Here is a 22235-nt window from a genome sequence, read left to right on the forward strand (position 1 = left end):
AAGAACACGCTAAATCCTTCTGAGGATGACTCGAACTCTGGCTTCTCATTCGCCTGTTCGCTCATCTTTCTCCTCGCATCTTTTCAATCATGCAGACAAACAAGCGGAACAACAAGAGAAATAATGTTGGTGGTAGGAAAGTCAAAACGGGGTGCCGGACATGCAGGTAAGATGCCTGAAGGATCTGGCTAGACTGGGGTTTATCTTATGCTGACTTCATCAGAATCCGAAAGATCAAATGCGATGAGGCACGACCATTCTGTGAGAAATGCGTCAAGACTGGTCGTTCCTGTGACGGCTACGAGTCTGTCTTTAGACCGTTTTCGAGCCTGCCGACTAGTGAAGACTACCGACCAGAAGCCAGAAACAAATCTCCACAGTCTACATCCGATAGGATTCCTTTAGACCCTGCAACTCTCAACCGCTATCTGTCCACTAAAACAATCTTTGATGTGGACATCAATTGCAACCGTGAGGCTGAGCAGGTACTCCAACAGAGCTTGACTGATGCGTCAATCCGACATGCTCTCCGGTCTCTCCAGTCTCTTCGTGACAACCTTGAGTCAATGGCAGATGGTCCGTCTCCAGAGCAACAAAAGCTGAGCTATAACTATGGTCTCCAACAGTATAGCAAGGCTCTGACAGGTCTAGCTGTCAACTTGTCAACACCAAGCCCAGAGACACTCAAGTCTGCCCTACTCTGCTGCCAAGTATTGATAAGCGTCGAACAAGTCCGGGGTAATTTCTCCGCAATGGGCGTCCACATCGTCCGTGGATTGAATATTATGCGAGAATACCGGGCGAGACCGTATTTATCAGAAACAAATATCTTGATACCAGCAAATCACAAAGACTTGCCATCCATAGATATCTTCATCATCAAATTCTTTGCTGCTCCTTGCAAGTTTACAGAACAGCCCACAGCGAATACAACCAGCATGTTAACGCCACCTGCGGAAGTCTCGACTGATCGCAAGATTGCGCCAAATATGCGACCCGGGATTAGACGCATTGTAGACTTGGTTATCGACTTTCTTGGCCAGGTTTCGCTCATCGAATCGGAGAAAAGAGCTGTTGAACTACTTGGCGAGAAGGGGAGAATTCTTGATTTTCTGAATGAATGGCACGGAGACTTCGAAGTGGCTCAGACAGCAGAAGAACCTATGACCGTTCATGACTGCTTCTCGAAATTACTCCATATGGTTATGAGAGTCGTGCTTCTAGGAACATTGGATTATGAGACAGACTTTGATGGGAGGCTAAAGTCTGAGAACGAGAGTATCCAGGCTTTGACTGATGAGATTAATGAACGGCTCAAGGATTACGATATGCGTAGAGGCATAGAAGGTGGGCTAAGGCAACAGTTTGAAGTCTGAATTTGTGTTGCATGTAGTCAGCCCCAAGAGCTATCACAAGGGTTAGACAAGTCAAGCTCTCAACTAGTTAAGATCGGATTGGTGTATCACTAATTAAGGATTTATAAGCATATAGTTCCATCAATGCTGTGCTTGTGCATCTCCCATGGAAGAGGCATATTGACCGAACCAACCAATCAGACTCTGCGCTTGCTGCTAGCGATTCGAATGTGGATCTGTCAATAATGGCAAACTGACCGAACGGGCCAATCAGATATAACCCTTGTCTCTCTACTTGTGCTAACCTGTAGTTGGACCAAAGATATAAAGCAGCCCTTCTTCTGTTCTATCTTCATGTCAATAACACAGTCATCTTCCACCGAAACCCATAGATCTCACTATTAATTATTCCTAATTATTCCAATATGCACTTCCTCCTTCTTGGCGCAACAGGCCGCACTGGCAAGCTTGTTGTATCAGAACTCCTCGCTCAAAATCACACTGCAATAGCACTTGTCAGAAACCCAGCTTCTCTTACACCACAACCTGGCATCACTATAGTCACTGGCTCTCCACTATCAAAAGACGATATACGCAAAGCCATCCATGCTACACCTGGTGCTCTCCCTTCGGCAGCAATCTTCACTCTCAACACAGTCCGCGCATCGGATAGCCCCTTCGCAGCCCAAGTCGGCCCCCCTCGCTTCCTGGCTGACTCCTGCGCCAACGCGTGTGAAGTCTTGGAAGAAGCCGGTATCCATCGAATTATCGTTATGTCAACTGCTGGCGTCGGAGATACATGGAAAAATCTGCCATTGATCAGCCAGGCTTTCATGGGGTTGACGAATATTAAATACGCCTTGGCGGATCATAATTTGTTAGATCAAGAGATTCGAAAGACAAAGATGGAGTGGACTCTTGTGAGACCCGTCAAACTGGACCACGACAACAATAATGTGCTGGAGATTGAGACACTGGGAAGTTCGGGCGTGGGAATGACAATGAAAGACAGTGTCACTCCTGTCAGTGTTGCCAAGTTTCTGGTCAAGATCGCAACTGAGGGGTTGTATGTGAAAGAAGCAGTGGTGTTGAGAAACTAATTTTGGCTAGAGATGAAGGAAACCCGATGTAGTAGACGGGACTAATCCGTGTTAATATTATAGGCATTCTAGTTCATAATGCTAAGAAAAATATCACGGTTCTAACGCATCATCCTGTTGCCCATTTCGCTTAGCCCGATAATGACTGATGATGCCTTTCCAGTAGTCAGCCGATCTTTGACACATGTGATTATACTTTAAAGTTGATAGAAGAAACACTACACAAAGCAAAGGAATTGCAGTTGCAAAGTAAACCCAGAATCCATTGTGTCCCGGCAAGTAAGGCTCAGACATGCTGAAAAGGCTTGCGACCCAAGCTAATGGCGCAAAAGTAAGCGCAAGGTAGGTCAATCGTCGGACACTGACAGCTTCGACGATTGATTGCCGAGAATCAAGTAGTTGTACCATAGATGTAGCCACTGTAACCATTTGTTCAAGGGATTGTTTATAGTCTTGAAGCTGATCTTGTAAATAATCAATATCTCGGAGGAAAGAATTCCAGGTGGTCTTGTTGGAGTCAATGTCCTCTTGTGATATCCAAAATTTACAAAACTCAGACAGAAGAGTAAGTTTGTGCCTGCTCTGTCTGATTCGTCTCCTCCATCTCTGCAAGTCGGTAATGTCACTACTGTAGAGTCGAGTTGAGATGTCCTGGAGGGAGTATTCGTAGTGTTTTGAGTAGCGGCTGATGAGATGGATGTAAGAGTTCCAGTGGGCTAGAGTAATACGGATCGGGTAGTATACTAACTGTAACATACACATATGTGAGTTTGTGAGGCCTTGGGGTCTCGGATATTGCGGGTAGTGTGCCAGGCTCTCAAGCATCGAGTCCCTCTTCCATACATCTTGGCTTCCTTGAGTCTGAAGCGAATGGGATGTTGCAATATCCTCAAAGCCTCCATGTAAAACAGTTGCGCTTTGTGGTCTTGAGGCATCAACGGCTGTATGCGCAGGACTGTCAACCAAAACGAGGCCTTCCAATGTTAGTGACAAGCCTCGATCCTCCAAAGTTGATCACTTACAAACGGAAGAGGTACCAATTTTCTTCACCAGCAACGAGCAAGCAGACCGAACAAGAGCTAACTGCTTGCCTGAAAGAGGTGGCAATCGTCGAACATTTCGCGTGATATTGGTATGGGTCTTCGAAGCATATGGAGCGCTCCCAAATGATGAGGCATTGCCTAGGTCAACTATTTGTTGGCAATGGAGATGAAGATAGCCACTTTCTGATAACAACGATGGCAAGATTGCAAGAGAAGGCGGTGGTGATGAGACCTCGAATTCTTTGAAGCTAGTATTGGCATAGTCTGCAAAGAATAGAGGATCGATGTCGAGAGTGCTTCCAATGAGACTCATTAGCCGCGAGTTAATATCTTCAATTAAAATTATTCGCATAACGTTTACGGAATGGTTTTCAGGGTTGTGGTCATGTCATCTTCTTCAACCGCCACAGCTTGGGACTGAGACGTACACAGGCCATAGTTCGGACAATCGATAGAGATAATCTTGCTTGAGCGGGTGGGCTTCTGTTGCAGGAATATGTCGAGACCACCGATACAAGGGTTGTATTGAGCTCTTTGTTTCACGATGTTTAAATATGGATCGAGAGGCATCATTGATGCGATATTGCGTTGACGAAGGAATGGGCTTGTGACAGATGTTAAAAAGGAAGTAAAATTAGAATGACTTGACGCCAAAAACATGAATAACTAGGAACTTAACAATTCTCACATGTTGCAGTGGCTCACCACATGAGGTTTGGATGCCACGAATATTTTTGTCATATCTTTTGTCTCTGCCTGTCAATCACAATGGCCAACTTCTTCGTATTGATTGGGTCAATACAAGGACCAGGTCATCCTGCATGCTGCCAAGCGTGGAAATGTTGCCTTGCTGAAAGCCTCACTCAGTTCCATATTCTGATAGGATGATAATGGAATTTTGAAGCGCCCGCCACGGTCTGTATCACCTGATGATCCAGTACTCTAAGTAGGCTGAGTTCTTCTTGCGCTTTATCAACTTTTAATTGGAGAAGTGAGGTGGAAGACATGTGTGTGTCTCAGACTCGGCGGTTTGACACGTCACCTTACGTGCAGCCAACAAGCATTCTACTTCATATTACTGGTGGCCTGGTTTGAAACTAGACGAGCGTTTTAATGTCAGCATGACATGGAACCTCTGAACCTCTCAGCGCGCATTCATTTGTGTTTTTTGTCTATTGTGCTTCGTCTAATACAGCAACGCCAATACATGTTTGTACTATCGCTATCGGCCACAGATGATGTACTACAATGCATTCATCTAATCGCCCTCAACTTATCTATCCCCGTCTGATTGAGGAAAGAAGTCTCGCCTTTCAGAATGTCGAACGTGGAGGATCCCCAGTCGAAGCCTTTCTCAACGCCTGGCCTCGCCTAGAACCTCATTACAAGAGCATGGTGGAAACTTTGAAAATGGCTTTACAGCATGAACTGAAAGTTCGATGCACCATTTCAGCACGCGTCAAATCTTTGAGTTCGATCACAAAGTCGATTCAGCGGCGAGAGTATCATCGGGGACAGCGGTATAGGGAAGTTGAAGAGATATTTGACGACCTGCATGATCTAGCTGGCTTTCGCATTGTCGTTGATTACCCATCTGGCATCGCAATTGCGAAGGCCTTCATCATGAAAAACTTTCAGCTCAAATCCACAACGTACTTCAAGGCAGATCGAGAGGTAGACGATGTTTGGAAACCTACTTTTGGTTCTTTCAAAAGCGAAAACCATCACGTGTTCTTACATCCTGATGCCGGAGATCCGCTGAGTTCGTTCTGTGGCATTGTGTTCGAGATACAAGTATTGAGTCTGGCTGAGGGTTTATACAACAGGCTAGCACATCCTCTTCTCTACAAGAAGTCCTCGGGTCAATTATCAGTCAGAGATCAGAAAATCATCGACGTCACACATGGACTTTCTCTTTGTTATTGGATATGCCTTTCATGTATGGAGGATCGTCTCGAAGGCAAGATGCTAGAGGAAATACCAAGACCAATCCAGGAAGTCGCTCGATTGGATGGAAACGAAAATGCGGATATGCTGTCACTTGTGAAAGCTACGCCCTATTCAATGCCGGCATTACGAGGAGATATTCCTCTCGAGAGGTGTCTGGATTCTATCAAGGATCTGTCAACCCAAACCATGTCTTCGGATCAGCTTCATGACCGACTGTCCCTTGCGTTGAAGTATGCCATTCCATTCCAACTTATTGAGTCAAGAACTGACAAAATGGTCTAGCAATCCAACTCAAACATTCACAACCAACGTCAATTCGGGATCCGGTGGTATCATGCAGAACTATGGTTCCGGCAGCAATAACACGTATAACGCAGGGGGTAATATAACAATTGGTAAGTCCTAAACATGCCAAGGAAGAAGTTACGAAGGAGAATGGGGAAGAAAAAAGACGATGAAAGAATATCTATCATATCCAATCTCTCGATCTCTACCACACACTGGATTTTAGTCCCAGCTATGTGAACTAGATTGTTAACTGCTTCATGTATCCAGGTAAAGAGGATATTGACGACGAAATCCGAGATACATTTTGGGTTGTAGATCCTCAGTCTCACAAAGCAGACATTGAAGAACGACAGGGTGGGCTGATTAAACGTTCCTACCGTTGGATTCTTCAGCACGGACACTTCAAACAGTGGTACAAGGAAGACTACCCACTGCTCTGGCTAAACGGCGACCCAGGCAAGGGCAAGACAATGTGCATGTGTGGCATCATAGACCACATCAATCTTCAATCAAAACGCGAAAATAGTGGCTTGGGTCCCATTCTGTCGTACTTCTTCTGCGACGCCAGCTATCCGACTTTTAGCAACGCCACTTCAGTCTTGCGCAGCATTATCGGTTCCATCATTTTTCAGGATAGTATGGCATTGTCTTATATCCGAAGGCGCTTCAAAGAGTTCAGTAAGCCTCTGTTGGACCCCAGGATTGCCTGGCCAGTGCTGAAGAAGATTCTGGTTGGTATATTGGGTGCAAACAAGGCTAAGAAGACCTACTTAATCATCGATGCACTAGATGAATGCAGAGACGACCGGGACAAACTTCTGGACTTGATTGCCAATCAACCATATATGCCGCACGTCAAATGGCTTGTTTCGAGTCGCAAGTGGTCAGATATCAAGGAGGTTCTAAGAAGATGTCCCAGGCTACTTGGATTAAGCTTGGAAGATAACGAAGTGGCTGTCTCTGCGGCAGTTGACTTATATATTACACACAAAGTGGAAGACCTGTGTACTATGAAGGAATACGACAAGAACGAAAGAGTTGCTGTGGAGTCTCATCTGCGATCAAAAGCAAACAATACCTTTCTCTGGGTGTCTCTTGTTTGCAAGATGCTGATACGCACCCCCGCGGATCTAACGATGATGATGCTGGAGAGCTTCCCAAGTGGACTCGATGCACTATACAGAAGAATGTTGGAACAAATCCGACCTTCGTCTGAGCATGGAAGCGATCCCAGCTTTGGCAGGCTGTATGGGAAGATTGTCTCGTTTGCGTTGAATGCCTTCAGACCTCTTTCTCTAGATGAGCTTTGTTGTCTGATTGGCGATGATAAGATCACTGTCAGGAGATTCCAGGGTATCATTGACTTGTGCGGATCATTCTTAACTGTCCAACATCGAACCATTCACTTCATACATGAATCGGCAAAGGAATACTTACTTGGCGAAAAAAGTGGCTTCAACTTCCATCCGCAGCATTATCATTTTTTGCTGTTTTCACAATCCATTCGCAACCTATCACAGTCACTCCACCGAGATATGCTCGACCAGGAATCTAATCAGCCACGACAAGCGCGAGATGCTCTTGGATCATTTTCATATCAATGCATTCACTGGATATCTCATCTGTCTGAGTGTGAGCCTGCTGCACGGACACAACAACTGATGGACGGTAGCCCTGTTGACAAATTCCTACGTCAGAAGTTCTTATTCTGGGTTGAAACTCTTGGCCATCTCAGTTCCATCTCGCTTGGAATAAGCGAAATGCTGAAGCTAGATCGAATTCTCCATGTATGTATTTATTATCAGTTACGGCCACTGTTGTTAATTATTGTTAGGACCATAGTTCCCATGTCAAAGACCTCGTGCAAGATGAATTGCGATACATCCGCTACCACAGATTTGGGATTGAGCAATGCCCTCTTCAGGTTTATCCTTTACTGAACCTCAGTCCATACCATTGCATGACCAGGAAAATATATGGGTCTCAGGCGCCAGACGGGTTTGCTTTGCAACATGGTGTAAATGATGACTGGAGCCCTTGCATATTAGCCATGGAGGGTCATAATGGCACCGTGGATTCCGTTGTATTCTCTCACGACGGATCATTACTAGCTTCAACTTCCTCCGATAGCAAAGTTATGATATGGGATGTGTTAACAGGCACCTGTCTGCACACACTCCCGGGGCATGAGAGTCATGTTGTCGCATTGGCTTTCTCCGCCAAGAACTACGAACTCGCATCAGGATACCAGGATCGCACCATCAAGATCTGGGATGCCAATAACGGCATTTTGTTGCGAACATTCAATAATCATAGCGACAGAGTTTTCTCCTTGGCTTACAGCAACAGTGGGCGCATCCTTGCTTCAGGGTCATTTGGCACAATCAAGCTGTTTGACACACTTGGCGGCGTCTGCACAAAGACAATAAAAATCACCAATAGTCGGTACGGTGGTCGCTACGGTTCCATTGATTCCGTCGATTCCATCGCCTTTACTCATGATGACCAGATCCTATCATGCGGAATCAGTGATACTGTGATTATCTGGGACTTGAGGATCCAGGACGACCCTTATCAAATTCAACGGAAAAAAGACCTCTTTGACTCTAGATCGCTTGTCTCATCGAAAGCGAACGAGATTTACTTCCTCTCTGCATCAGGTGACCCGGAGACGTCACCTCACATCCATCAGATCAGAGACTATCAGGTAGAGATCTGGAATCCAGATACTAAAGTCCATATCCGATCAATCAAATACCCTGTGTTCGATCCATCTACCAGGCTATCTCAAATGGATTCAGCCATATTCCCGGGGGATGGAACCCTATTTGCCGTGATTCAGTCGAACAAGGTTGGATTCCTGAATCATTCCGCACTGGAGTGGAAGCAGCAGATTAGAGGAGGGTCACTGACTGGTTCAATCTCGCCAACAAGGGATGTTCTAGCAGCAACAACTCATTCCACGATCAAACTCTGGGACTTATTAAGCATACCTCATTGGGACCATTCATCACAGAACATTCATCGGTCGCCAAACTTCTCCAATGATGGATCTTTAATTGCGGTGGGATTGGAAGAAGAAGATTGGAAGAGAAAGATGATCATCTGGAGATCTTGTACTGGGGATTGCATATCCAGATTCACACCCCACGAGGGTGATTTCATACTAAACTTCTCACCCGACGGCCAGATGATCGTACTACGCTTCCCTCATGAGATCCATATAAGACAAACTTCTGAAGCCGATACCATGAACAGCTTCCCATCTCCGTTTCCTAATGATGAAATTACTCTCACATTCTCTCATGACAGCCGCTGGCTTGCAATCATGCCAGTGCGAGGAAGCTCCATCAGGATCTGGGATATAGCTGCAAAACCAATCAAGACCTCATATGCAAAACTCAGGTATGGTTCTGCTGAGCGACGCAAGGGGCTTTCATTCTCTCATGACTGTAAGACTTTTGCAGTATACGACGGGAAATACATCAAACTGTATGAGACCAAGACATGGTTATGCAAATTGACAATCCGCAACGCTGCTAGAGTCGCCCCCGGATTTCACAAAGTTATATTTTCTTTCGACGACAAATGGCTTGCAACTATATCAGAATATATCTTCCAGGACAAGACTGAACTGAGCATTTGGAATATGAAAACAATGAAAATTGTCACGAGAGTTTCATATCCAAGGTACTGGTTCACGGTTCTTGGTCTTTATGCATCAAGGTCGTTCCGACTAGAAACTGATTTGGGCACGTTCGAAATTGTCAATAACTCAATCCAGCAAGTTGCCTCACTGAAGTATGCGATATCTGACGATTTGCAATGGATACTGCAAGGCACTAAGCGTCTGTTATGGCTCCCTCCAGACTTTCGGCCTTTAGGTAAATACAATATCGAATTCAAATTCTGCAAGGCTTGCTTGAAGTTCAAAGTCGCAATTACTACTTCTATCAATAGTCTAGTATTTCTTACACTTTCGTGATTAGTATTAGGTGTACGAGAGGTAGATGACGCCTAATAAAATACCACTGCTTCGTCCTGATTTCCATATCTTTCTTACCATGTGACATTCGTGGATTATTGGCACTAACTCTCTTGTCCCAAAACTCGATCTCACTGCTCACGAAGATGAGGCCCTCTGATTCAATTAGGGGATTATTTAGTACTAGGGTATATGGATTGGCACCAATTTTAGCTATTTAGACTGAATGTAATATGCCCCATTATTCCTTTTGTTACTAAACCTTCTGCACCTTAAACCTCCTGACCAAAAGGTGGGAACTGGGGTGCATTAACTCCATCACATGAATGTCGTACAACGAGCCCACTAGAAACAGCATTATCACCAAGGAGGACCTGTCCACTAGGAGCCGTGACCTTGAACGTGAATCCACCGCCATACTGTGCTTGCCCATACACCACTCGAATCGGAATGTATAGGCCAGCAGGTATAGCAATTTCGTAAGAAGCGCTTCCAGCAATATGGTCCGGCTGGTTATAAAGAGCCTTCGCGGGAGCATTGCCCTTTGTCCATCCAGCATAGGCACTTTGACCTACCCAGAGGTACACAGCATCGTTGGCATACGGAATGTCAAACTTGTAAGTACCGGCCTCGCAGGTATAGATGTAGCCATGATGGTTTAGAGCGAAGAAATCCAGTGGGAAGTCCTGGCTTGTACCGTAGATGGGTCCTGCAGCGGAACTCTGACTTTCGAATATGCCACCGACCCTGCGAGTGGTACCAGTATACAAAGGATCGTCTTGCTTGAAGGAGGCGGGATTGAAGTTGGAATACGTGGTATCCGTGTTTTGAGTAGGGTTGGTATAGTAAGCCCAGTCGAGGCCTAGATTATCGCAAGGGATTGGAGTTTGACATAGAGCAGGGACCGCCGTGGTTGTGGTCGGCTCAGCGATCGTGGTGCTCGCATCCGAGGTCACTGCTGGCTCCTCCGACGTGGGTTCAGCAGCCGCAGTTGTCGTGGGTACCTCAACAGTAGAGTCCTCGGTGGCGTGTGAGCTGACATCGGTGGTAGAGGGAATGAGAGATTCGGCGGTGGTCTCGGATGCAACGATGGTGGTAGTGAGGTCAATGAGAGTGGACTCTTCGGTTGTTGCAGACGTAAGTTGAGTGGTCTGCGACGTGACAGGCTTGCAAGGGCCAGCAAGAACGCCAGAACCACCGAGTGAAACAAGCACGGCAATGACAGCGTTGGACTTCATCTTGACGTTGATGGGGACGAATTAAGCAACGAGCGACTGGAAACTATGAAAGAATGACAAGAAGTGGATGAGACAAATGGTCAGGTGGCTTGGGAACAATATTTAATAAATTTGTGCTCTATTGTACTCTGTAGATGGTTTCTTTTTCGTTCTAGCTTGTTGATATCCTAGACTCAATCCGTGCGTTAATTTCTTTTGACTTTCGCGATTGGTGAACCCCTATCTACAAATCGATAGTCTGGAGGCTAGTGCAATGCTCGCAATGGAGTTGCCCTAAGAAATAACAAGGGTAAGATTTCAGCCGTCTACTAAAATCAACCCAGTTTTTTTCCAATCATGACTACATGTGTTTTTATGTATAAATGAGTGTAAATATATAACTAAAAGAATATATAAAAATTAAAGTGTATTGCCCTTGTACAATTCAACATATGGCACGGTTTGGATTGACTCATTCCGCTCTAATGCACCTGTTGTTGAGGCAAACGCAGACATTCAACAACCCGTCCATACAAAAGCTAGGGCCGCCGAAAAAACAGTCGTCACTTGAACTACATTGCGTGCCCCCAGTCCTGGCGGCAGTGGTGGTGGTGATTGCGGCCTCGGTAGTGGTAGTTCCTTCGATGACAGCGGTGGTAGTGGTAGGCTCTTCAGAAGCAGCCGTGGTGGTGGTAGATTCCTCGACGATGGCAGTGGTAGTAGTAGGCTCCCCAATGATAACGACGGTAGTGGTGGGAATATCGGTTGTCTCAGTCTCTGTAGCGCTCTCAACAACAGTAGATGAGATATCGGTGGTGCTTTCAATGACAGTTGCAGTTGAAGTAACTTCGGTAGTGATGCCTGGTGCAGTCGTTGTTGGGCGACAAGGGCTTGCGTTTGCAGCAGCAATAAAGAGTGCAAGCGCACGAATAACGTTGGAGGACAACATAGTGAGTGACTGGTATAAACGAGTGACAGTCAAGACGACGAATGGAGTGAGTGAAAGAGAAGTAAAAAAGCTCAAGATAAACATACCGGGAGATCGGTCTATTTACACAACCATTGAGTGACTATTTCCCCTGATTTGTTTGTTTGCTTTCTTTGAACCTAAGAAATAGTGCATAGAACTATTAGTTTACCATCAACTTAGCTTAACAATTAGTGAATGGAGCTTTTACTACCCACTTAACCTCCTCCCTTTCTTCACTTGCCGTGGCGCTTAACAAGGTTGTTCAGCCACGTCAGGGGCTAAAAAGCGTAGCTGAAGTCTTGGAAATTAATACAAAAGCAAAGCATGGAAGTGTAAGCGAAATGTTAGCAGCTACAGGGTATTGGATCGAAATTGATTAACTAGAATTGCAAAAACAAAGAAAAGCAGAAAAGAAAAAGAAAGTCTGCGGATGCGCTGACATTTAGTATCAATGTCGAGCTCAATTCTTATTTCTAGGGGGTGAGATCTTCTCCTTGCAAGACTCATATTGTCAATAAACTATGTTACGAGATTGGGATCTAGATGGCTTCACCCAATATGTACTGCAGCTAATATAAATGTGATGGATAACTGAACATCATCGCCGGGTACTAAATAGAATGAGAAGGCCTTGACATAAAAGCGAAGGCCCAGGAGATAAAAAGTAAAGGGACCAGTTGATGCCAAGTTTGTAACAGATACGATAAAATCACTGATTCGCTGAAGAACATAATACCACCATCCACATGGATATAATCACACTTATGATATAACAAAAATAATACGATTCATAATGATACATTTGTATGTCAAGTGAAACTCAACAATTAATTCTGCACAACTTGCAAGGGCCATGATAACCATTGTTTCCAGTACCCTCCAAGGACATCTGCAATAACTTCCACTATGGCCTTTCCCCAGCCCCGTAAGAACCAATAATCACCAACCCCGTGTAAGAGTGCTCCGAATAGAGAAAACAGTACTAAAGCAGGTGGTTGTCTCTCTTTCAGGAGTAAGAAGTACGAGTCTGATGCAAAATGAATAAATATCAGAGGTCCAGCCCACTCCTTATTGTATCCCCAGTCATCACGTAACTTGGGGTCCATGTTCTCAAATTGCTGCGAGTAAAGGCGACATTTCCGCAAGATATGAAGGGCCTTTTCGTAGACTTCTGAACTGTTAGAGTCCTTCCAGGTATCGCGGACACTACAGAAGTAGTCATCTTCAGAGCCGCAGCTATCCTGGCCCGGATCAATCTCATCCCAGTTACCAAGACTCATTATAAATTTCATCCGCCCAAAACGAATAAAGTTATGTGTAGGTTCGAGTACAGCGTTCATACCACGTATCATTGGAATCCATTCGGCACCCAGGACCTTGTCGTTGCGCGATAACGTCGATATAGAAGGAACACCATCAACAGCTTCCTGGAGGGGGTTAGACATGGCAAAAACGTACAAAACGTTACATATGGACCAAGTAAATAATGCTTCGCTGTTGTCTGCAGTGACGTTGGAAATCTGCTTCTGGAATCCCGCCAAGGCCTCTCCATGGTGATACATACCATCCAGCCACCTTTGCTTCCTCTCTGACGGAGATTGGTAAGCAATATGCAGAGCTGATAGACCTAGCAAGGCATGTAAAACGAATGGATATTGGAAACCCATTTGAGGAAAGGCTTCCTGCCATATCCACAGCGTCTTGGGACATTTGCAAATATGTATACTTGTAGATACCGTCCAGTGGTGAAGTAGACGTAGATGAATCAGTTCTAAAGTCTCAGTTGGTGTGTAATCAAGACTTCTAATCGAGTTGGTAGTTGACGATGGCGTTAGTCTTGAAGTCGATGTAGTAGATGGGGATTGAGACATGCTTAGTGACATCTCGGTGGAGGTTGGTTGTGGTGGCATAAGCATGGCTGGAACAAATTGTGCAGCTGTTTTATCCGGGTACACGCAAGTCACATCGCGGCGTTCGCAGGCCCAACATCTTGGTTTTTCTTCGGTACACTAAGAAACAAAGATAAGTCTTCAGTTCAGCCGTTACCTAAAATGAAAGAAGGAGTATGGATATAGGCTTACTTTGACTCTCCGTCTTCGGCAGTTCAAACAACCCTTTCTCGATTTATGGTGTGGCTTTCGTTTTGAGCCTGGCCGTGGTTCCCGTGAAGTTTCCATTTCATAAAATATGATGAATGGAATGGGAAAATATGTACGCGAATAGAGGAAGACTGAGACGCGTGAAGGCCAGATGGAACGATAAACGATGAACGACAAAGAATGGGAAAGTAAGAAAGTGACGACAAGATTGTTCATTAGGAATTGCGAGGTGGAGTATGTACCTAGTGAACCTTGATCACTCGTTACAGGCTCTAACCTGCTCGTACCTCGTTAAGGCTCGTTTAACCTCGTTCGGTAACAAGTCATTATTGCATCACTAGACCATCCGTAGGCCAGCTCCATTATTCTGACGGTGACCCTGACCACCTGTATTTTAGCACATAAGTAGAACATGAGCCTATCAAGAGATCCAGTGACATTGCCTGTGGAGTAACTGGTTCGTGAGATGTGTGACGATATTTCCATCCCTCAAACTGTCGTAGACAAGTTACTTTATGTTAATCAAGAGTGATTTGAGAATAGTAGTCTCGACTATCTTATCGGAACCCCAGTCCTAGCAATTGTACATGTACATCGCTATTTACGACGCAGGTATTGCTGGAATCTATGCAGCAGATCATCCTGATCTAACTGCAGTCCTCTCTCGCCCCTAATCATCCACTCGCCTTCCCGATGAATCTCACGAGCTATCACTTTCCGCGTCGAGCTATGTACCGCCGTGCGAATACTCTGGCTAATGCCTGCACTGGGATACGCAAACACACCAAACATACCAGCTCCGCTCTTGGTCGTGAGGCTTATAGCTCCCTTTCCGAAACCTTTGACAGCCCCCAAGACACCCTCCTTCCTTGCCCCCTTGTATGGCTGCACCAAAACGTCGCATACACCATCAACGAGGCCCCAGGCGAGCGTCTTCCCTGCAACTACCATGCCGCTCTTGACACCAGTCACGGGTCCATGATCTCGCACGCCGCCATCGTAGTGTTGTGGCACTGACTTGAGACCTTCTGTTAAGGCGAGAGGAATATCAACCATCATTCCTTTGAGAGCAGCGGGACCTATCATTCCTATACTCTTGGCTGATGCACCAACCATCCTCCTAGCCAGCGAGTGCGAACGTGCGCTGCTTGGCCGCAATGTGTCACTGGAAGGTCTGCTCGACAGACTCGTCTTACCATCTGAAGACTGGTTCTGGACTTGGGCCTGCTTCAACTCGAGGTTACGCAGATGTTGTTCGTATCTATACTCGTCGACTGGCCTTGTGACCATACCAGTAATTCCGGTGGCCATATCTGTTGCCGTTGCCATGACTGCAGAAGCGCCTCCGGAAATAGGTTCCCATCTCGTTGTTTCGATACGGATAGGATTACTCTGATAGCTATTGGGAACGAATTAGTACATCACACCCTTATCAATACGCTCATGGAACCGGATACTTACGCTTTAATATGCTTGGCTTCTTCTGGCCTTTTGGAAAGGATGATCTCCGCCGCCATCTTGGAAAGCCTTATAGGCCGCTTTGACTTGGAGTATGACCACACAGCAGGCTCAGTTGGAATGAGGTCGCATCGCATTCTCTCAAGGGGAAGATGCCTATGAAATGACTGCACAGCAGCGCGGACTCCCACTTCTGATTCCATCTTCTTGGCTATGATTGCTGCAGCGGCAGTGGCCTCGTCCGAAAGACAGAACTTTATAGCGTGTGAAAGATTCTCTACGCTGAGTTCTTTGTGTGGTATCGGAAATGGTCCTGCACCTGCCTTGGCCACCATTTCGCCCCAAAAGGGTTGACTGCAATAAATGATCAGCCTGGAGTTTGTAGAAGGTCACTCGCAGTATAGATTACTTACTCGCCGAAGAACGGAACGATGGTTGTGGGTTTCCCGTTCCTTAGTCCACAGGCTGTTGTACCTGCTCCTCCATGATGAATAACGGCGGCAACTTTCTGGAAAAGCCATTCGTGAGGGCAGTCTCCTATCCAGTACACGTTCTCATTTGCAGAGCCCGCCAGGTCAGACCACCCTTTGGAAATGATAGCACGTGCACCAGTAGCTTTGACAGCATCTAGGATAATTCCGATAGTCTTTTCTGGATTATCTAACACGATACTTCCAAATCCGATGTAGACGGGTGGTGGACCGGCACTCAGAAACTCGGCCAGATCTTGCGGAGGAGAAAACTTCGGGGCGTCTCGGAAGAAGAATCCGCACACATCTGTACTATCATGTTAGTTTAATACATGGCAAGGGTGAGATGAATTTCTTACCAATATGAGATGCCCAGTCAGCGGGTTTTGGTACCAAGGCTGGGGACCAACAGTATGTGAACGGGATCTTGAGCGTCTGCGTGAGCATCGGGGCGTCGAACATAGCCACCTCTTCTAGGTCGATTGATCGTCGCCATTTATTGATCAGGTCCCCCAAACTAGATGCGCGACTTGGTCAGCTGGAAGGATAGACGAAACGGGCATCAAACTCACCCTTGCCAGGTCAACCATTCAACAATACCATACGAGAGGTAGTTTTCAACGCGAGGATCACTGCCAACATTCTTCAAATTGGCTAATGGGTGAGGGAAGGCTCTGGTGCTACTCCAAGGCATCGTAAACATCAAGTGCACTGGGATTCCGAGCGCTTGCGCGCAGTGTACGTGCGCAAAGCTAGGAGGGTTGGCAATTATTGCATCAGCCACAAAGGGGTTACCCGTCAAAGTATCAGGTTTTATACATGAGAGCCAGAACTTTTCCAGCATCTCCTGTACCATCCAGCGTTTTTTCTGGATCTCTCCAGCGGCCAGACTCTTCATACTAGGTATTAAACCGGGATTCTTAACCATATAGGACATTAATTCGGCAGGGTTTCCTCCAATGGGGTAGAACTCCAGGTTTGACTCTCGCACAAAGTCCTCGAATATGTCGTGTGTGTTGCGAGGCGAACGCGGTGGCCGTATCGTTGTAGCTCATTGCCGAGGGCAATAAAGGGCTGTACATCTCCACGACTACCGACGACATGTATGACAATGTTGAGTTTCGTGGCCCAAGATTTGTTCCCCGGTTGTGCTTCGGTGTAGTTTGGGGCTGGAGAGTCTTCTGGATCGTGTTTCTCGGCGGGTAGTTGATACAAGCGACTGAATGTGCGGACCAGCTTCGAGTCGCAATCAATATCGACTCGGGCGTCGTCTAAATTAATAGGTTAGCAGAATATGGCGGGGATAATTGGATTCTGCACATACCTCGTGTTTTAACATGGCTTCCAACGAAATTGGAGAATGTCGATGACGAAGAACTAGCCAAGACAGGCTCAGTTGGCGTTTCGGCTGCATTTGGAAGGTCGCCTGTGCTGGCGGTATGTCTGAAGTCGTGATAGGGAGTTGTAGGCGTAGCTGGGCTCAGGTAGGGGGTTTCATCGCCGGCGAGTTCATATCGAATAGTGTCTCTTTTGTTGTTGGCCATTGCTGCTTCTGTTGGCTGTATCTCGACAATTGATATGTGGTTGAAAGAAGAGCAGGATAATGAAGGAAGTGAGTTACCCAGGATAATTCATCTGTAAAAGGCATTCTTGTGAAGACGTAACGTCAGTGGCTTTGACTGTGTTGACTTTTCCATTTTGCTACTCTCGTACCTCGCTCACGATTTACGAGGCCACTAGCTCCTTGACGGGTTCTCTTAGTGCAGGGTCCTTGATCGCTCAGAATTGTAGGATAGCTACGGGGCCCTAAGTCTTAGGTTACAAAAATAAATAGCCTAAAGAGTATGGTCTAAGCGGCATAAGGTGACCTAATAATTTCAACCCTTATGCTTTTAGCACCCTGACCTAGGGATAGGTGTGAATGACACTGGTCAGTGTCCTGGTTTGTCTACGTACCTATTGGATTGCCTAGGTCATTCTAATTGTCCGATTGGTGATCTGATTTCCAATGCTTGTTGGTTATTGATTGCCTGATTGCGCAAACAAGCTGTAGCAGGCAGAAGTCACAGGCTGATTAGTCATGTGTTTTGGTAGGCTTGATGCAGCGCCGTCTACGCCGTGCCCCACCAGGTTAACTTAGTTCAATCACCATCCTTGTGCGAGCGATCTACCGACTCCCTCGTTCTTCGTTCTTCGTTCTTCCTCGTTCTTAGCTACGCCAACTCCTTAGCGCACTCCACACCACTTGCATTTCTCAGCTTCGAGAAACTCAAAGATGTACTAGCGCCCAAGGAGGGACCATCTCGGCATCATACTGGGCTGGGAATCGGCGCACCATTTCCGTTGACTAGGTATTACCAGATATAAATGTCTAGATTCATGGTATGGCAAGATCTTACTGACTTCCTTGTAGATACCCACACGGTTGTCGAACGCATGATGTCGCCAGTCCATACATCACCCTCGCCAACGAAATGGGTACAGGCAAAACGAAGACCTTCGCTTCAATCAAGATGCGACACAATCCTCTGAAACAGCAGTTAGACGAGCTCAACAGCGACCCCGAATTCGATAAACTCAGCCCCGAAGACAAGATCGAGTCCGGTCGTTTCCCCGGCTTCAGGCCTCAACTCTGCCCTGCCTTGGGCCAGTAGCTACCATCATTCAGACTGTCAGGGAGTCTATCGACAACTTTCCCGATTTCCGAAACCTTGTGTTTTACTCCACCGCTAGCGTCTTTCCCATCAAGGTTGGTGTTGAAGTTAACGAAAAGGGCAGAATCCACTCCACGATTGGTAAGTTCCAGAACCCAGAGTCGCTTCTAGACCCCAACAGTGGCTCGTCATTGTCTTCTCGGCTAATGCTCAAAAAGTATGATTTATGATGGAAACCTTATCTTCAGGTCTTCTCGAAATATACCACACTCTCCAAACGTTGGATGTCGAAGGAGGAGAAGCCATTTCGCTGGAGGGATGGCGAGGGGACTCTAAGCACCTCCAAGAAGACGAAGCGATACCAGGCGAAGGAGGTCAACGAACAGGATATCGTAATGCTACCGGAAGATAGTCAGGACGAAGCACATGGAGTGCTCGTCACTTACTACCCCGCTTCATCGCTCATTCCTGACCACCACTTCGATATGCTTATCTGCGACGAAGCACAGTACATTCGTCACGTTACTGGCTCCTCCAGCTGTTCAAGTGGGAGAGACTTCTCTTTGTTACCGGAACGCCTATCGCCAGCACTCTCAGGGATCTGCTCAGCCCGCTGACTCTCATCGCCTATACCAACGACCATGTCCGCAACTTCCAAGCTGTCACCTCGGCCGTTGGATATTTGCCGGCTTGTACCACGACTCGTACGACCCTGATGCAGACAAGACCGACATCACCGCCGAGTTTGGCGAAAAGCTCGGCCAGACAGTGGGAATCTTCTCCGAAGCCTTTGTGGCCAAGCACCAGGAAAACAGCGAAGTGACCGCTGCTCTCCAGTTCTTCAAGATGGCTCACGACAGATGGAGTCTGAAACCCTGGATGCTGTCGCCCAACCTCCTGGTTGACTCTTCCAAGGAACTGTCCTGGGGTGTGAACTTGGGCAGCAAGGTGGTGAAGCCTCTGCTCAAGAGCTTCTACATCCGAAGGACCATGAAGACAGCCCTCACCACACCCGGCGGCTAGGTCACCTACCCATCCGACGGAATGCTACCAAGTTCTATCCGCATTGAGGAATGCCCATACCGGCCCGGCAACCCTGACGCTGAACTTCTTCGCCGCATTGGAAAGGGGTACGCAGACAGTCTGTTCTCCTCCGCTGAGGCCGGTCTTGAGCAGTCCACCCGGGCTGTGCCTGACCCCTCCCAACCAGCAGACTCCAACGACTTGGGCCTCCACGACGGTACCGAGTCGCACATGAACTTTGGAGAGCACCGTGCGGGCGTCATCACTGCATTTGACCCCGGAACCATCATGCTCCTTCAGCCCACCACTCCTGCCTTCTTCGGCACCAACTCCAAGCTGATCAAGGAGATTGCCGGGCTTGCCAGTTCTCAAGGTGCGCAAATGACCCCGTCGCGAAAGAAGCACTTGAAAAAGTTGCAGTCCGGCAGCGAGGTCGTTGGCCTGGGCGTAGAACACATCGACAAACTCCTAAAGGAGTCCAAGAACGGTGGGCTTCATTATGTATTCTATGCCTACTGCAGCGAGTCTGACCTTGCCCCCCCCTCGACCGCATCTCATTCTTCCGCTGGCTGAGCCCAGCGTTCATCAGAGCTCTACAGCACATGCACCACTACATCCGTGTTGAAAACACACGTGTTCTGCTTATAGTTGACACACCATGGATACAGAAGTAAGTTGATCTCGTACCGCCAATAGGAATAAGACTGTTACTAACTTTCTCTTAGCTATGTGATCGTCTCCCTTGTTTTATACGGTTACAATGTGGCAACGGTACGACGAGAGGACTCCAGCGCTGATCGAGCTGCGATACTGGATGAATAGAATGATTCCAGTTCTGGCCTCGAAGTGTTTGTGGCCAATGTGCAGACGATAAGTACTGGAGTGAACCTGCATAAAGCTTGCCACATTGGTATTTGCCTGAACTGACATCCAAATGCCACTGTCATGGAGCAGACTTTTGCCCGCATCAATCGCCTAGAGCAAAAGCACTGTTCGTTGGTTTTTGCTCAAGACACCCAACACCTATCACGATAACATTGAGCGGATGGTCACCGCGAAATGGATCGTGACTACGTCTACTCAATCTGCACTACCGGAGTGGCTTGAATTTGAGCTCCTTGAGATCTGCCTTTGTGAGATTCACAAAAGCATATGGCATACTCCGTTCAACAGGTATGCATGGATCATTGAGAAGGAGCTTTCAGGCAGTAGCATGAACTACCATGGCACTCACATTCGACTCCTGGGCCACATCTTTTCGATGATTGCACGTTGCCTCCTCACCTGTCCTGAGGATCAGCAGAAGTTCTGGAAGGACCTGAAGATAAGGTTTCCATCATAAATCATACTTTTGAGCATTATGACTCCAATGCCCTCACAAGACCACAGTTCTGGAAGGACAACTATGATCAGATCATCCGAGCAGCCAAGCGCATCTCTATACACAAGCACGCCACTTGCCCCATCACTTCAGTGGCCCAGAGAAGTGGTTGATGGAGGACGCTGACAAGCTTCGAACCAAGTTTTTCAAGGTTACACAGACAGTCCTCAACACCATGAAGAAGGAGCCCGACTCGGCCGATGCGGAACTGAAGCACAAGCTCGGCAAGGCTCACCTGAGCTGTACTACTCGTCGCACAAAGGCGACTACTGTCACCCTCAAAGAGGATGAATCTGAGGACGAATTCCTGAAGATAAGGTTTCCATCTTCGATTTCCCTTTTTCGAGCATTATGACTCCAATGCTCACACGGGACCGAGGACGAATTCACCGAGGACGAAGGTGACGACGACGATGGTGTGGATGACGGTGGGGATGACGGCGAGGATGACGCCGACAATGAGAGCACTGCTCTTGAGCCGGAACCCAGCCCAAGAGTAGATACCTAGATAAATAGGTGCCGAGGTACCTATTGAAGAGGAAAGAAGGCAGCAGAGACTTGGTGATTGTAGATAGAATAGAAGAAAACAGTACATCGCTCGAGCAGCTGATTCGGACGCCAAGCTCTTCCTCAATGAGAATCTCGTTCTTCGTTCCTCGTTCCTCGTTCCTTGCCATACCCACTACTTAGCACGCTCCACAGTCTACTACGCAGCCTAGTGGGTAGCAGGAAAGTTGACCTCCTAGTCTAAGTCTTAGGGTATAAAAATAAATGGCCTAAAGGGTATAGTCTAAGTATCATAAGCTGACCTACTAATTTCGTCTCTTATGCTAGCTAACTTTTCTGATACCCTGAGGATATCGTAGCATCGACAAACTCAAAGAGGGATGTCGGGGCCCCCTCGTCATCCCAATGGACTGGGACTCGGCGTACCCGTTCCGTTGACCTTGGCCAGAAATCAATGTTTACATTCATGGCATGACGGGATCTTCACACTGATTTGCGTGACTGTTGAAAGTCTAAACCACAGCAGCGTAGGCTATGTAGAGCTAGTCATCCATATTTTGGAGTTAGGTCTTGGACAAAACACATGTCTTACTCCGTTCCCGTTAAGTACGTTGACGTTGACTTGAAATCCAATATACTACACACAAGATATCTAGGTAGCCGTCGGTCATCTCTCTTGACTAATGCAGGCCACATAGTGTGCCGTTCTATTGTGGGTATACTAGTATCCTAAGA

At 46.9% G+C, this 22235-nt stretch overlaps 7 protein-coding genes across 7 annotated transcripts, besides 3 other annotated features; 4 read left to right on the plus strand and 3 right to left on the minus strand.

The window, feature by feature from the left end:
• Window positions 1-89: 89 nt before the first annotated feature.
• On the plus strand, window positions 90-1376 carry FPSE_04034 (uncharacterized protein; the record flags this gene model as incomplete). The annotated part of the gene is made up of 2 exons (XM_009257152.1): window positions 90-166; window positions 224-1376. The coding sequence occupies 2 exons, from the start codon at window positions 90-92 to the stop codon at window positions 1374-1376; spliced, it is 1230 nt and encodes a 409-aa protein (XP_009255427.1).
• Window positions 1377-1780: 404 nt separating this feature from the next.
• On the plus strand, window positions 1781-2455 carry FPSE_04033 (uncharacterized protein; the record flags this gene model as incomplete). The annotated part of the gene is made up of 1 exon (XM_009257151.1): window positions 1781-2455. The coding sequence occupies one exon, from the start codon at window positions 1781-1783 to the stop codon at window positions 2453-2455; it is 675 nt and encodes a 224-aa protein (XP_009255426.1).
• Window positions 2456-4746: 2291 nt separating this feature from the next.
• FPSE_04032 (uncharacterized protein) lies at window positions 4747-9701 on the plus strand (the record flags this gene model as incomplete). Its single annotated transcript, XM_009257150.1, has 5 exons — window positions 4747-5678; window positions 5731-5843; window positions 6004-7523; window positions 7571-9620; window positions 9697-9701. 5 exons carry the CDS (start codon window positions 4747-4749, stop codon window positions 9699-9701), a joined length of 4620 nt encoding a protein of 1539 aa, XP_009255425.1.
• Window positions 9702-9993: 292 nt separating this feature from the next.
• On the minus strand, window positions 9994-10959 carry FPSE_04031 (uncharacterized protein; the record flags this gene model as incomplete). The annotated part of the gene is made up of 1 exon (XM_009257149.1): window positions 9994-10959. The coding sequence occupies one exon, from the start codon at window positions 10957-10959 to the stop codon at window positions 9994-9996; it is 966 nt and encodes a 321-aa protein (XP_009255424.1).
• A 369-nt stretch (window positions 10960-11328) lies between these two features.
• Window positions 11329-11363: a repeat region.
• Window positions 11364-11410: 47 nt separating this feature from the next.
• FPSE_04030 (uncharacterized protein) lies at window positions 11411-11887 on the minus strand (the record flags this gene model as incomplete). Its single annotated transcript, XM_009257148.1, has 1 exon — window positions 11411-11887. The coding sequence occupies one exon, from the start codon at window positions 11885-11887 to the stop codon at window positions 11411-11413; it is 477 nt and encodes a 158-aa protein (XP_009255423.1).
• Window positions 11533-11604: a microsatellite.
• A 2717-nt stretch (window positions 11888-14604) lies between the features above and the next one.
• Window positions 14605-17479, minus strand: FPSE_04029 (uncharacterized protein; the record flags this gene model as incomplete). Its single annotated transcript, XM_009257147.1, has 7 exons — window positions 14605-15406; window positions 15469-15819; window positions 15879-16242; window positions 16295-16452; window positions 16508-16932; window positions 16965-17206; window positions 17260-17479. 7 exons carry the CDS (start codon window positions 17477-17479, stop codon window positions 14605-14607), a joined length of 2562 nt encoding a protein of 853 aa, XP_009255422.1.
• A 930-nt stretch (window positions 17480-18409) lies between these two features.
• Window positions 18410-21744, plus strand: FPSE_04028 (uncharacterized protein; the record flags this gene model as incomplete). Its single annotated transcript, XM_009257146.1, has 10 exons — window positions 18410-18539; window positions 18590-18730; window positions 18838-19000; window positions 19099-19537; window positions 19613-20099; window positions 20261-20282; window positions 20338-20383; window positions 20592-20941; window positions 21087-21311; window positions 21696-21744. 10 exons carry the CDS (start codon window positions 18410-18412, stop codon window positions 21742-21744), a joined length of 2052 nt encoding a protein of 683 aa, XP_009255421.1.
• Window positions 21384-21455: a microsatellite.
• Window positions 21745-22235: the final 491 nt, after the last annotated feature.

This window comes from Fusarium pseudograminearum, chromosome 3 (assembly GCF_000303195.2).
Source record: "Fusarium pseudograminearum CS3096 chromosome 3, whole genome shotgun sequence".
In the NCBI taxonomy this organism is placed as follows: Eukaryota; Fungi; Ascomycota; class Sordariomycetes; order Hypocreales; family Nectriaceae; genus Fusarium; species Fusarium pseudograminearum.